The sequence below is a fragment of the Schistosoma haematobium genome, chromosome 4 (assembly GCF_000699445.3).
Source record: "Schistosoma haematobium chromosome 4, whole genome shotgun sequence".
Classification (NCBI taxonomy): Eukaryota; Metazoa; Platyhelminthes; class Trematoda; order Strigeidida; family Schistosomatidae; genus Schistosoma; species Schistosoma haematobium.
The window spans coordinates 1,935,532-1,951,893 of record NC_067199.1 but is presented as its reverse complement, the minus strand read 5'-3'; the positions used below and the strand labels follow the sequence as shown (position 1 = coordinate 1,951,893).

Below are 16,362 nucleotides of genomic sequence, written 5' to 3'. Positions count from 1 at the left end.
TATTGGTACAAAGGAGCTACAGCCTACTCTGGTCTAGATGACTTAATTGAGATACTGCTATGGGGTTGTGCTCGGGTCATGGCCTAATGACATAACAGTTTAATAATAAGTAGATGATTACACTTTCATCTCATGAAAAAATTCATTAATACATTAATACCGTTGGATGCTGGCTGGCTCAATCGTCTAGTTATTAAGTGCTCGCGCGTGAGACTGATAGGTCCTGAGTTCAAATCTCGTGAGGCGGAATCGTGGATGCGCACTGTTGAGGAGTCCCATAGTTTCCAGGTTTTCCATGATGGTCTAGTTTCCATTGATTCATGATCTCAACCATTAAAATTACTATATAATATCCACTAAACCCCTTCCTGATAATAATATAAATCTGAAGAAGTCTGACTTAGATGTTCATAGGACAATCAATAATCAAAGATGATACGCACTAGTTTCATAATTTACTTAAGTACTTTTATATTTATACTCTAATAATTAAGTTATGATCTCTTTGTTTATTTTATTCATCTTTATTGTATTAAGGCTCTTCCACCTACTTATAAATATCCAACAATTTTGAAACGTTTAATTGCTGAACCAGATCTATCATCATTTGTTCAAAGTTTACCACAAGATATAAAAAGAAAATTAGATGAATCAAATTCAATTGAATGGTATACAGTATTTGCAGTACCAAATAATATTTGGAATAGAATAACATCAGGAATTGTTTCAACAGAAGTAAATATTCATTTATATTTGTACTATGAATATAGATGAAGTTGTTCAAATATATAAGATGGTAGTAAGCAATATCAAGTAACTAATTGATGTATATCAGATGGGTTTTGTGGAGATTATAGTAATTTCAATGGGTAAGATCATGAGTCAGTTGAAGCTAGACCACTATGGAAAACCTGGAAGTACTGGATGGTCGTTTCGTCCTATTGTGGGACTCCTTAGCAGTGCGCATCCAGAGATAACTTTGTAATGTAGGCTGTCAATTATGCAAACGATCAGAGGTATTAATTCATAAACAATTGATTAGTACAACATTGAGGTGTACAAGATAAGCTGTGAATCATATATGGAGAAATTCGAACACTTCAAACTTCTACCTGAAGTATATGCTGCTGATAATGTCGTTCAGAAGAAGAAGAAGAAGAAGAAGAACGATGAAAGCTCCACAATCAAACGATCATTTAGCTCAGAGAACAAAACTTCATTAAAATCATCCACCTGAACTACAAATCTTCTCTACCATATCATAAACACTTGAATTTGAGCTACACATTTCTATAACATAAAGTTTAGTGATACTTCTAAGATGTCAGAAAGAAAGTAGACTGAGCGATATTATGATGAAACTACTAACAAAAACAAAACATTTCGTATCTTAGATTACATAATAGATCTTGATGGAGTTTTTTTTCTGAGCTGGATGGTTCTGTCGTGGAGCTTTCATGGTTCTTCTGAACAGCATCATCAGCACAAACTTCAGATTGAAGTGAAGTGTTCGAATAGTAGTAATGATTAGAGGTACATTTATTTGATCTTCAGTAGATGTAAATACTAAATCCTACGGAATTTTAATTGGTTTTTTAGGCTTGAAAGTTGTATTGCACAATTTAGCTTTTAGCTTTTACATTTCATTATTATTATTATTATTATCATGTCCTTAGAATATCTATTCTTTGTTAAGAAGTTGTGAATTTTATACTCGTTCTTTAAAGTTGAATGTTCACTTGAGTTGATCTAAAATCTTTGAAATAGATGCCAGTTCAATGGTCTGGAAGTTAAGCGTCCGTGAGCGAGACTGTATACGTCCTAGGTTCAAATCTGACGAGGCGGATTCGTGGATGCTCACTACTGAGGAGTTTCACAATAGAACGAAATGGATGTTCACTGCTCTCAACTTTCCCATGATGGTCTATCTTCAATTGATCCATGAATTCAACTATTAAATCACTATAATATCCACAAAACTCCTCTCGGATTACTTCTTGTAAATCTTCTCATTACCTGATTATATGTTGATAACATCTTTTCTTTTTTTTTCTCTAAGATCAAAGAAGCTTTAGCACGACAACATGTCATGAATAAAATGCTTTGTTCAGATGCAATTGTTAAAAATACTAAACGTGTTGGTCCAACATTAGCTGAAACTTATATTGGTATTGAAAGAAATTCTAATGGGAATTTAATTATGAGTGATATATGCAATAAACAAATACCTATTCAACGTACTGATTTAATGTCTGGTACTGGAGTTATACACATCATTGAAAATTCAATAAGTAGTTTAGAATGTAAGTAAAATGTTACATTTTACTATTACTACTATGTCGTCGTCGAGTCCCGTGACCCTTATTGTGAGATGAGACCAATAACTATACACTTAAGCCTAGCGCTCACCCAACCAGGTCAATTGCTCAGCAACACATACTGCTCCAGGGCAATATGCAGTACTTCTCCACAGTTATGACATGGAGATCGGGTGAGAAACCCACAATTGACAGACAACATTCTCTGTCCAGATCCCGAGTAGTTCTCCCAGAGTTAATGAGTGACTTTTGTTGCACTTTTACACATCAATCAGAACCCCGAGATAACAATGACCACTATTACTCTAATTAATTATTAAGTAGTAAATAGTATCTTGTTGTCTAGACTTCAGTTATGAGGTATACAGATGAGAAAATCTTTACTGCTGTCTTAAATAACAATCCATCAGTGATCACATCAAAGTTTGTGTTAGGAATCATTAAGCTGGTAAGATCTATACATTGAGATGAGTAGCATTTAGTTGCTTACTATACGATTGCATCATATAAATTAAGTATAATTCTACATGTAGTATGTCTCTTGATCTAGTCCTGTAGATTATAATATATTCTTGATGGAATTATCTTTCTTTTTAGCAATGAAGTTAAATGAAGCTCTTGAATGCTTAGAAAATAATCCTTCACTTAATGTGAAACAAGCTGCCAGTGAAATGCGTAAATGTCAAATAGATCTTGGAGGTGGTCGTGAAAATGTCATACTTTTATCGAATGATGGAGCTTTTCAATGTAAGTAAATCTATTTATGTGATATAAACTAGTATAGGGATAATATTTCAGTATAATTTAAGAGTTAACACTTAGATTTTATCTTGTTTTAAGTTTGTTAAAATTCTTTTGGGGAGACTATAATCTATGGATGAACCAATCACATTTAGGGTAATAGGTCTAGGATTTTGGCGCGAAATGCACTCACACATTCGTTCAAATAGCGTCTTGGCATTTTAGCTGATGTCAGTTCATTATGAAAACCTTAAATTTAAATCTTAACCCTTACAATCAACTGTAAATCATTGTCTTCATTCTTCAGCCTGGTTTATAACATTCATTTAGCTCTAATAAGTAGGTAGACACTTGCAAGGTCACTTTCCCGTTGCTCAAAGGTCGTCCATAAATTATAGTCTTACCGTTCTTTTTATTAACTATTCTACAAACATCCTTACTGTAATTTGATATAAAAGTATCCAAGGTAGATGTTGACCATCCAATTCATTAACTAATATCTTCCTTCCTCCTTTCTTATTTGATTAAACATGAAACTAATATTTAAGATAAGCAATTAGCCTATTGATTTGCATTTCAATAATTTTCATTGTGAATTAATACCAACTGGCTAATTACATATGGTAAACAGTGTTGAATAAGTAAAAATGGATGGTGTCTAGCAGTGAAATCCAGGACGCATGTTTCATTTTATTTGAAACTCATCAGCTGGATGTAGCCAAGTGGATAACATTATGGCGTTTGAGGCAAACGGCACTGGGTTTGATTCCTGGAGTGAATATCAACTCAGATGCAGGTACATCCAACAGATGAGTCCTAAATAGGATGAAACGCGCGTCAAACTGGATTTCACTGCTAGCCACCATCCATCTTAGCTTAAAATGCTTGTGAATTAAGACAGTCCGCACAGGATGTGCATATGTTAACAAGGTACTGACCAATTACAATCCTAAACAACAATGGAGAGATATATGCAAACAATACCAAATGAAGTGATGAATAAGTACTTTTTTATTTAAAACCCCCAAAATAGCTTGTGCAATACATTAAATCTAACCCATGATCTTTAGGTCTTACAGTGAACATCATCCTATTAATTAAATGAGTGGGAAGTCCTTACCTGTGGTATTTAGGCCATGGTTCAAAATGACTCTCAGATCCTTCTAAACCATTTATCTTAGAATGAATTGTTTCGTTGTTTCTGTAGTGTTATGAACGGTAGTTATATATGGGAATAACAAGTAAATCATGTATCCAAAATGAAGTTAATAACTATTTTGATAATACTACTTGAAATCAGTACTTGAAAGTCCGCCTGTAGCTCTTCTTGGGTTACTGCCGGTCCCAAGCTCGGATAAAAGAGGAGGGTTAGGCATGGAGTTTGCGACCCCATCCCGTAGAAAAATAACTCGCTAAAATAACGCTTACCAGAAAAAATAATTCAAACCACTTAAACTCTGCCCTGGGAGTTAGAAGGTCTTCATTCAGAAGAATTATGACGCCTCATGGTGAAAGCTGAGTTCCTTCAGAAGCCACGAGGCCGATGCCCCTTCTAACAACCAGAGCAACAATTTTTATAGGTACATGGAACTTCCAAACGATGTGGGAGACCGGGAAGACCAGTCAAATACCAACGGAAATGAGAAGATACAACTTGACAGTACTGGGAATCAGTGAAACCCATTGGAACCAAGCTGGACTGAAAAGGCTAGATACGAGAGAGATGTTGTTGTTCTCCGGTCACGAAGAGAAAAATGCTCCACACACTCAGGGAGTTGTTCTAATGCTGTCCAAAGTAGCACGAAATGCACTTGTAGGATGGGAATCTCACGGGTCCAGAATCATCGAAGCATCATTCAAAACAAAGAAGGAGGGAATCACAATGACTATTATCCAATGTTATGCACCCACCAATGATAGCAACGACGATATTAGAGATCAATTCTACGAGCGGCTGCAATCAATCATAGAGAAATGCCCAAGAAAGGACCTCACCATTCTAATGGGAGATCTAAATGCCAAAGTCGGAATAGACAACACCAGATATGAAGATACCATGGGACGACATGGACTGGGACAGAGAAACGAAAATGGGGAGAGGTTTGCAAATCTGTGTGCATTCAACAAATTGGTCATAAGCGGCACAATATTTCCATTCAAGCGTATACACAAAGCTACATGGATCTCACCGGACCACACCACAGAGAACCAGATAGATCATATTTGCATCAATAAAAAGTTCCAAAGGACGATGGAAGCTGTGAGAACCAGGAGAGGAGCTGACGTAGCTTCAGATCACCACCTAGTTGTGGCCAATTTAAAACTGAAGCTAAAGAAAAACTGGAACTAACTTGTATCACGAATAAAACTGCGATATCATAAGATTTTTTCAAAATGGTTGATAACGATATTAGTTACTGAATATTAGTAAGTAATATAGTTAACAAAGATAAAAAAGTGAAAGTTGTAATCGATGATGACGATTAGCGACTAAAACTAGAAATCTATCCCATTATTCTCTTAAATAAACAACCGATATGAAGCAATTGTATTCCTTCAGTAATATGACAGACATTTTATATATAAGTAGAGATGGATGATGGCTAGTAGTGGAATGCAGGACGTACGTTTTGTTGTATTTGGGACTCGTCAGCTGAATTTATCTGAATCGCAGAGACAGATCAAGTTCAATCCTAAACAACTAATATACACCTAATATATCGTTTCTACAATAAAAAATAAATATGATAAAAGTCATTAACACTATCAACGAATATACGATACTAGTCTTTTAGATTATGTCATCAATCAATAAAATGAAGACGTGATTATCAGGTTGCTACAAGTAAACAATACCATGTTAATATCACTTCACCCCATTACACAAGCATCTGGCTATCAGGGCTCAGTAGCTAAGTAGATAACGTGACGGCTTCAACATCAACTCTGTAGATGCAGGTACATCTAACTGACGAGTCTCAAATAGGACGAAACGCCCATCAAACTAGATTTCATTGCTATCCCCTATTCACATCTTTACTTGTAATGCTTCTGAAATAAGGCAATATCAAGGTAGTCCGCATAAGATGCACACATACCAACATGAGGCTGATCAATTACAGTCTTATGCATCAATGAGAAGATTCAATTGAATCAGATTGATTCAATTACATAATAGATTTATGAATTTACAATTTTTTTAAACTTTTCTAGCTAAATTCTACAAAGAGAATATAAGACAACTACAATTAGATAAATGTAAATTATATTCACATCATTTATTAAAAATAAAAAATCCCCAAAATGTTGATGTATATAAAACCGGTTTTAATCAAGAACAAGAATTTACAACCCAATATACAGCATCAGATGATTCAAAGTATTCTGTTTATAGTAGATATATTAAAACAAGACATGGTACAAAAGTAAGTCAATCATGTGGATGATTTATGATTTATAATAAGATATTGCCAATGTATATGATATCTTAGTGATTAATCTAACAAGTTTACTATGATGATCTCATGAAGAACATTTGATTTATACTTGCTTAGAATATCTTAAAGATAGGTTCTCTTAGGGGGCCACTCCCCGAGCATTCGACCTAAAGGTCTGATCCACAAGGCAGTGGAGCATCGTAAGGAGATGCGGTCCCATGAAAGCCGGTGACCATCAATTGGTTCATACGCTATTTGTTCCTTCAGGAGACTGGAGCCCATGTGCACCATTGGTTTGGGATCCAGTTAAAGCGCCGGACATTTGCTTTTCTTCCTCCCATTTTCGTAAACAAAACCTGTGGCACGAGAAGGCAGTGAGTAGGACTTCACTGACAGAGTCTGTATACTTGTGGTCGTGTGAGAACATTTGGACAGGGAGAGCGGACTCTCCCCACTCTCGGCCATACCAGGGCATTTGGGGGTGTCTAGAGTCCTTATTAGTCCTGCTTCCTGCCTAGCCCCTCCTGTTAAGTCCAGAACACTAATCTCAGCCTCTGCACGATGAATCATTTATTTCAAACATACTGGGCTTATATACCAACCAGACAGACCACATTGTACCATAAAATATGAAACAACATTTGTACAAGAATTAGCCAGATGTGGCTGTGAATTTGGGAGGTAATGATTAATAGACAGGGCATAACTCAAGAATGGTTAATCGTATAATAACAGTTCATAGGTCAAAACAAAGCTAATGATAAGAGGAACACGAATATGAAAAGTTTAGTTGTTTAACAATTATACGATAAAAATATATGCATATTACTGATCTATAAATGGATCTCAAAAGCTACCATTCATTACGCTTATCGGAAGATAACACTTAAGAAATCTTGTTTGAGGGTAATGATAATCATAATAATAATAACTAATTAGAGTTTAAAATTCAATAATAATCAAATAAAAGTGAAGAAGAAAGGAAAAGTAAAAGAGAACCCAAAACATAGCAAGGTCAAGGAAGCATAAGAGGTTGATCGAATCGTTTTTGTACAAGCAAAGTTCATGTTTGAATTGATGAATTGTCAATACCTCAACAGTGCATTCAATATTGATTTGACATCCCTTCAATCTAATTCCAAATTCAAACATTATATGATGAAACTATGTAATGATGTTAAATATGATCGTGAATTACAACTAAACATCAAACAAAAAGCGTTCTAATCTATTCCATTGAGAAAAAAAAACTTATTTCGTAATGATAACAATCTTTCTATTTTAGTATCAGATTGATAGATCCTGGGTTCGAATCCCTTGAGATAGGGTCGTGGATGCGCACTGTCACTGAGGAGTCCTACAATGGGACGAAACGGTCGTCCAGTACTTTCAGGTTTTCCATGGTAGTCTAGTTTCAATTAACTCATGATCTCAACTATTGAAATTACTTTTGTATTTTACTTTAAATGGAAATAATACACATTTTATTCTCTTTCTGTTATATACTACAGTTAACATTTAATCATGCTGAAGCAACTGATTTACATCCAATAAAATTTCATGATGGAGTTATCCATATTGTAAAACAAGTAAATTTACCACCACAAGGTGATATCTCTTCTTTGATTCAACAAAAATCAAATACAAAGTAAGTGAATACTTTGATTGTGCTTAGTTTATTTGTTTAAACATATAAGTATTGGTACAATGGGGTATCAAATATATACGCGCCATGTTCGAACTAGTGACCTTGTGCCTTATTAATGTATAACTTAATGATAACACCGATTAGAGAACAGTGGCTTATCAACTGAACCAATGACGCATCCAACTTGTACGAGTAGTTTAGATTGTAGTGTCAGTTATTATGCCAAGCCCATATACCTTATTCGAGCTTTCGGACATCCCATTCTATTCATTTTACTTGAGCCATACATTGACCTTGTTATTTATTCGCTTATCAATCTAGACTGTTTTTATATGAGCGTATATGTGTGTGCCCTTCTTATTCCATTAATCACATGTCTGTAGCTTTATTTTGTCTGACTATAAATATTGAGTAACGCTTGACAAAGATGGAGTTGGCTTCCCAGCCATCTTCCATACGTGTCATTTTGCTCTACTCTTTTATTCGCTTCATATTCGGAATATGTGTATTCTCAAGTCAATTCTCGTTATTCGACTTATTTAATTCCGTTATTGGATAATGTGATTTAAGTCGACGATGATATACAAGAATCAGCGATAGCAAACATCTATACGATCTAAATAGGAGTCAGATCAACGGCCACAAAAAGAGTACTTATCGATCCTGTTTCTAGCATAACCTTGCCTGTTAAGTCCAGAACATCAATCTCAGCCTCTGCACGATGAATCATGTATTTCAAACATACGGGGTTTATATACAAACCAACCAGACCATATCGTACTATAAAATAGAAAATAACATTTGTACAAGATCTAGCCAAAAGTGACTGTGAATGAGGGAGATAGTGATTGATAATGGCACATGGTATAATTATAGTTTATAGGTTGAACTAAAGCTTATAATAAGAGGAACACGAATATGAACAATTTAATTACTTAACAATTATATGTGTAGTATTAGTTCAGAAATAGATTCCAATAGTTACTATTCATTATTCTTATCGGGATGTAACACGTCACACAATCGCAATGAGAATGTGAAAAGATAGAGAATGTAACGTGTGTGTAAGGAAAAGGGAAACAATAACGAACAGAAATTGAAGTATAAGAGTGAAATAATAAAAATAATGGGAGAAGAAGTTCAGTTAGCAAAGGTACAACCAGAAAGAATTCTTCCAGTTAAAGAAATTACGTCTATTTTTTTTAATGAAGAAAGTAAAATGAAGTTACAGCAGGATCGTCACTGGCTTTTATTCTGAGCTATATCTGATAACGTCTCTAGCCACTGTGTTCCACTAGGACCCCAACCAGGGGGACGTAGAGAACAATCAGAAGCCAGTTCTGTACAAATTTTCTTCACACCACAATATCATGTCACTTTTTCCAACCAGTTTCAGCATTGGGAAATAATACACGATCTGGAATTCTCTGGGACGATATTCCTAGAACATGTTCAAACCACCAAAGTCGATGTTTCAAGATAGTGACACTAAGTAAATTATCGTCACTGTTCCCAAACATACGATATCGAACCTCTGCATAACTAACATGGTGTCGCCACTAGATGTTAGCAACCCTTCGGCCACAACGATGATCAAACACAAAGAGTTGTCTAACATCCTCAACTCGGACAGACCAGGTTTCACAATCATAGAACAAAACTGTTCTCACTGACCCATTGTAAATCCTACGTTTTACAGCCAAACAAACATCATAAAACTACCAAAGATAGTTCAAATTGACATAAACCTCTCTCTAGATTTCATCTCTCACGTTACCCAGATATATAAACATCTCGATTACTTCTATCAATAATGAAACTCTACACTATAGCTAACTATTTCATATCCGAGCATAGTATCATTGATTATCTATGAAACAATGAAATAGTCTTTATGATTGAAATCATGAGTCGGTTGAAGCTAGACCACCATGAAAAACCCGGAAGCACTGGACGGCCATTTCATCCTCGTATGGGATTCCTCAGCAGTGTGTATTCAGGTTTTCCATGGTGGTCTAAATTCAATTGACTCATGATTTCAATCAAAAACTTAACAATCTCCACAACACCTAAACTGATAAATATTCTTTACTTCTATTTTTCTCTCCTTTTTTTAACTTTTACTTTTAAATTATCAGGGAAATTTCAACAAAATTTCTTTCAACTAATTTTCATCAACAATTAATTCCATATTCACCGAATATTCTATTCTTGGCACCAATTGATGCAGGATGGAAAACAAGAGATTTAGAAAATTCTTATTCCATTGAACAAACTCGTAAAGTAAAAAAAAAATCGATAATGATGTATCTATGCGGGTCTTTTTTTAAAAAAATTTAGTTACTATGCTGTGTGTATGTACGTTTTTTTATATTTATAAAACATGATGGAATCTGAAAGAGAGAAAGAACAAAAATTAGTACAGGTTCTTATCAGCTGCTTACAATCAATGTTATTACAGAGATTAACATCCTTATCATAAATATGAAGGTGATTTGAAATGAATCTATGGGGCTAATCCGTGTCGGGTAGAGACAGGTATCTACCTCAGTACAATGGAAGTTGGTCGCGCAATTTCGTGGATTGGTTGATGTTAGACACTAACACCATTGGATGCCGGCTCAGTGGTCTAGTTGGTTAAGCGCCTGGCGCAAGACCGATAGGTCCTGGGTTCGAATCTCGCGGAGATCGGGGTCGTGGATGCGCACTGCTGAGGAGTCCCATACTAGGACGAAACGGCCGTCCAGTGCTTCCAGGTTTTCAACGGTGGTCTAACATCAATTGATTCATGATCTCAATCAAAAAGAATCTATGGGTATTATGATGTAGTGAAGATTTCAATAGGGTTGTTAATAAGATTATAAATATTGGTTGTTTTGGATAAATAAAGTTTAGGAGGGAAGGTTCCAAAACATTGAATTAGTGATTAGAACTCATGAAGTAATGAAGTAACTGAAGATAGATTAATGACAATAAAGAAAGATATGAACTGAAGAAAATGATGTAATTTTAAACTTGAGAAAGAGTTGAAATAATGAATGATGTAATAAATATAGAAGGGGGGTGTAATGTTACTAGGGCAAAGAAAGATTTATTACTGATTCTTTTTGGATACATAAATTTGGTTTAAAACATTTGATCACTATCACTTTGGCAAATTCAAAAGATTAGAGTTTGATTGTTTGTTAATCACTTTGAAATACTTTAGTGTATCGACCTGATGTTCAATGTCAACGAGATGTTTTGTGATGGTACTGCTGAATTCATTTTATCCATTTGACTTTAAACGTTTCGGAATATGTTCTTTGAATCGGATGTAGGTTCTCTTTTCTATCCTACCAATGTAACCGCTTTGATAGATATATGTACACACACTTGGTGGGATACCTATCGACCTTCGATTGTATTAAAGAACGTATTGTTTTGGATAGAACAAACAATTTAGTTACAGGATAAGTTCTTGTCAATGTAGTTTTTAGTTTCATATTGATATTGACCCTGTAACATCAGCATCTTTGAATTGAAGTTGAATAAAAATAGGGTTATTTTCTATTGACTGTTGTTTCATTGAGTTATTCCATCTTCACGTTTTGCATATCTCTCAATACATTTCAATAGGTATCTGTTATTCTTTAAACACTTTTTTAACATTCATAACTTCCTCTTCTAGTAAATCGGCAGTACATATACTTTCTGTACTGTAAAACAATGTTTTCATTGAATCATCGAGTTCATTGTGTTTATATAACGTGTACAACGTTAGATAAAACTAGTACATTGGTTAGAAGGTGGGGGGAGGGATGAGAGGTAATATATGATTTTTCATTAATAGAGAATGCCTAGAAAATGTATTAAGCATATCCAGTTATCATGTACTCTGAAATCCCAAGCTCCCAATTATGGGGAAAATTTGACCCATTTTGGGGAAGCCACTATAGTAAACTTTGGGGAAATTTTGGGGTTTTGTGCTATTTCTTCAAAATTTCCCCAAAGTTGGGAGGTCGGGATGTCATAATTTTTTAAAGAAGGAAATATAAAAAAAGACAAATGTGGTCTATATGATCGATTAACAAAGTTAGTCACGGTCAATTTTGATCCTGAATTTTAAAAGAAATAACTATAATCCATAATTTTGAAATATGAGATTATATTCTTTACAATTTACTTACACCTGTTAATCCTCGTGGAAGAGCATAGGCCACTCACCAGCATTCTCTATCCAACTCTGTCTTGGGCAATTCTTTACATTTGTTACCAGTTGCTATTCTTCCTTTTCATATCTGCTTCCAATTTCCGATGCAGTGTGTTCTTCAGCCATCCTCTTTTCCTCTTCCCTTCAGGACTCCAAGTCAGGGTTTGCATCATGATGCAGTTAGGTGATTTGCGTAATGTATGTCCTATCCATTTCCATAGTCTTTTCCTAATTTTCTCTTCAGCTGGAAGCTAATTTGTTCTCTCCCACAGTAAGCTGTTACTGATGGTGTCCGGTCAATAGATGTTAAGTATCTTGCGTAGACAACTGTTTATAAGTACTTGTACCTTCTTGATGATGATTGTAGTAGTTCTTCAAGTTTCTTTAGAGTATATATCTACAATAAGCATTGAATGTTTTATCTTCCACTAAAGCTTACTACTCAATTTCATTCAAATTTAACAATAAGAACCAATATAACTTTTTTTGGTAATATATATGATTCATTTATCTGTTTACTCGATACTAGATTGTATTTGAGTTAGAAGTGATAATTTACTATTTTCAGAGAGAGGTTTTGTGGCTATTATAGTAATTTAACAGTTGAATTTAAGAGTCACTTGAAGCTAGACAACCATCGAGAACCTGGGAGCACTGAACAACAGTTCCGTCCTATTGTGGAACTCCTCAGCAGTGCGTATCAGCGATCCCGCCTCGCAGGGTTCGAACCCAGCACCTATCGGTCTCGTATCAATCTCTTTACCAACTAGATCTCTGAGTCTGCATCCAATGGTGTTAATTTCTAACTTCAACTAATCCACAAAATTGGGTAACACATCCACCATTGTTTTCAGTGCGTTACTATCTCACAACAGACCTGGTTGAATTCCACTGGTCACTGCTTATCACTAGAACTCCAGGATATACCTCTTGAAGCCAGTCACAAGTGAGCATATGTTAGTTAGTATAATAAATTATAATGACTTTTGTATTTTGTTTTCTTTTTCTTTTTCTTCTTTGAATAGCTTTTACAATTGCATACTATTCCACATGGATTTTTCGGCAGTGATGATGGTTTTATTGAACGTGGTAGTGTACTTTTAGTTGAATCACTTTTAACTAATTTACAAGGTGAAAAAGTAGAATTATTCATTAAACGTACACCAGATGGTAATACATTTGTTGGTCATAAAGATCTTAAAGAAGAATTATGGGTAATAATGAATTTTTTTTTATTGTAAATGATATTGAGTAATGAATTATCTATTCATTATAAAGAGAATGTCTTTATTATTATTCATACATATATAGTATATCTAGTGTAGTGTGTACTTGTAGTGGCTGTGCTTCGTTGACTAATCACCCTCGTAACCGTTGCCATATAATCCTCAACGGTGTTTGAAATCAGAAGGCAAAGAGAAGCAGCGACTACAGTTTAATTAGCAGATAGCTCAGACCATAAAGTAGAGAGGCAAATGAATGAGTCAACGAACCGACAATGTGTAGAGTGTAAATGTACATGTATATATATAGGGAAATGAATGGATCATCGAATCAATTAAGCAGTTAATAATAAAGCAAGCAGAATGAATATATGCGTAAGAGGTAAACAATGTTCAAGCATACATATTTCATACAAGCACAACAATAATAAAGGTACAATAAGTTGTTATAGTACGGATGACTTTGTCCGCTAAATAAGTTAACAAAAGGGTTTAACTAAGTTAAATGAGAACAAACTCAATTGCATGTGAGCTGCTATATACTACTAATATCGACAGATATAAGTAGTGTGTATGAACAATCGAAAGTGTGATGTCCGGGGGGGTTGAGAAAATTGAAGAGAAGAATATGAGAACAGTGAGTAATTGATATGAAAACGAAAGAACAATCAAGTCTGAGACAATTGACGGATATTTTACACATAAAGTATTTACTGTATGACTGTTAGATTTTACCAAAATATTCTGTCATGTTATATTAAAGTATATTTAGTTGTTCTTGCCTGTGTTTACATTCACTACACTAATTTCAATGAGGTAATAGTAAGCGATTATCCTAACCTGATTTCCAGACTATCTAGCCACCAATTTCTTGTAGTATAACTAAATATTGACTAAGCTAATAGTCAGTGAACTACAACATAGGACCAGGCATATATGTGCATCGGTCCATGTTACCATACCTCATCAACACAACAAAACGAACACAAAATTCATAGAAGTAGTTTATTCAGCGGTGGTAATACATGAAAGAAAGATAGCATGTAAGAAAATAGTACAGGAAGAGAGAATTAATACGTAGAAAGGAAGATATGAAGCGATTTTAATCTTATGGTTTAAGGGAAGACAAAGAGTGTATACTCTTACGCCATTATGATCAATTCTGAGCCATGTCACCAAGAGTCTCCAATCATTGGTTACGATAGTCACGCGGACCCCAACCAAGCAGTCTGCATCTACCACCATGGTTGAGACTAGAAGTTAATATCTTCACTGACTGATGCCACGTCTTGGCAATAGGCCATTAAGTTAAATTAACCAACTTTATTATTATTAATTCAATTCAAATCATTCATAATATTCATCTGTCTAACTCATTCACTTATGTATATTGATTTATGTCCTTCCATTGTCTATTTATTATGATAGTCTATGGTGATTGATTGGAATAAAGTTGGACAGAATGGTATTGTTTGGTTTATTGATTGGCCAATGAAATGTCCAGACCAATTATGTTAACAATGTTTAATCAATATTTTAATGAATTTTAACTTTAATGATAAACAATTATTAGTCTATTGTTTATTGATCCATTATGTTTTGTTATAGTAAACGATTGTTTATTTAGTGTTAAATCTTTTTCATAGTGAAATATAAAACTTTTGTTTTATTATTCGTTAGTATACTTCGATCTGTACTAATAATAAAGACTTGACACACATGACATTGATTATCACCCAGTGATTAATCAACTGTGACTACTTGTCAGTCACGGCCCGGATAGCTCAGTGTTAATGTCTCTGACTGTGAAGCTGGGTGACACGAGATCGAATCCGCCAGCGAGTACCAGTTCCCTCAAGATTACAGGCACACCTTGCTGACGAATGCCAAGTAGCATGAAACCCGGGTCCAGGGTTTCCTGTCGACTACCTCAAACCACCATCTAATACTTTTTATGTATTTATTAAGAGTACTTAACTCTCTTCAATATACAACTGATATTTACATGATTTGATTAATTGTTGAATGAATTCATATTTGAATAGGACAATGGGTGAATATATTTAATTGAAGACAATTTATTTGTTTATTTGAACACATCAATATTAGTACAACGGGGCACCGAATACATATACGCCACACAAGTTACTTGGTTTGTGTATGGGGTATGATACTACCCGGGTGCGCAGACCGAAACAGGTGATTTTCTTAAGGTGCCATACCCGGAACGTTTGACCTCAAGGTCTGATCCATAAGAGAGTGGAGCCACGTTAGAAGATTCAGTCTTATGGTAGCCGATGACTAATAACTGGTTCCCTCAGGATACTGGAGCCCATATGTGTCATTGGTTTCGAATCAAGGTCTTCCAACTACCCTAGGCGGATCCTTCGTGCCACCAACCTGATTAAAGTGTCGGAAATTTGATTGTCGTCCTCTCAATTTCGTAAACAACATTAATGCCACGAGAATGCAGTGAGTAGAAATTGCTTGTTTGTGGTTGTATGCACGTGGCCATGTGACAGCATTTGGAAAGGGAGAGCGGACTATCCCAACCCTCGGTCGTACCAGGGCATTTGGCGGCTAAATTTTATACAACTAAATATTAGAATATAGACGAGTTATCTTTGAGTAGTGAGTAAGTTAGTGCGATATTATGCGAACAGAAAAGTGAAGAAGCTGTGATATGCGATGGAAGCCGTTTTTAGGAACAGTATCTCATTTCATTCAAAGCTCTTTGAATGCTAATATTTAGTATGGTCCCTAGTTTGTTCCGTGAGCCATAAGTTTTTATTTGACGTTTTGC

General features: G+C 35.0%; 1 protein-coding gene across 2 annotated transcripts in view; it reads left to right on the top strand.

The window, feature by feature from the left end:
- Positions 1–15,784, top strand: part of MS3_00007189 (uncharacterized protein) — a 44,083-nt gene extending 28,299 nt beyond the window's left edge. Inside the window, exons 6-13 of one of the 2 annotated variants that reach the window (XM_051215443.1) lie at positions 538–735; positions 2,060–2,303; positions 2,916–3,065; positions 6,273–6,484; positions 8,008–8,144; positions 10,283–10,427; positions 13,362–13,550; positions 14,988–15,784. In XM_051215443.1, coding sequence (XP_051065947.1) covers positions 538–735; positions 2,060–2,303; positions 2,916–3,065; positions 6,273–6,484; positions 8,008–8,144; positions 10,283–10,427; positions 13,362–13,550; positions 14,988–15,077 — 1,365 coding nt within the window. In that variant the 3' untranslated portion in view covers positions 15,078–15,784. The remainder of the gene's footprint in view (positions 1–537; positions 736–2,059; positions 2,304–2,915; positions 3,066–6,272; positions 6,485–8,007; positions 8,145–10,282; positions 10,428–13,361; positions 13,551–14,987) is intronic. The other variant, XM_051215444.1, reaches the window with a different exon arrangement.
- Positions 15,785–16,362: the final 578 nt, after the last annotated feature.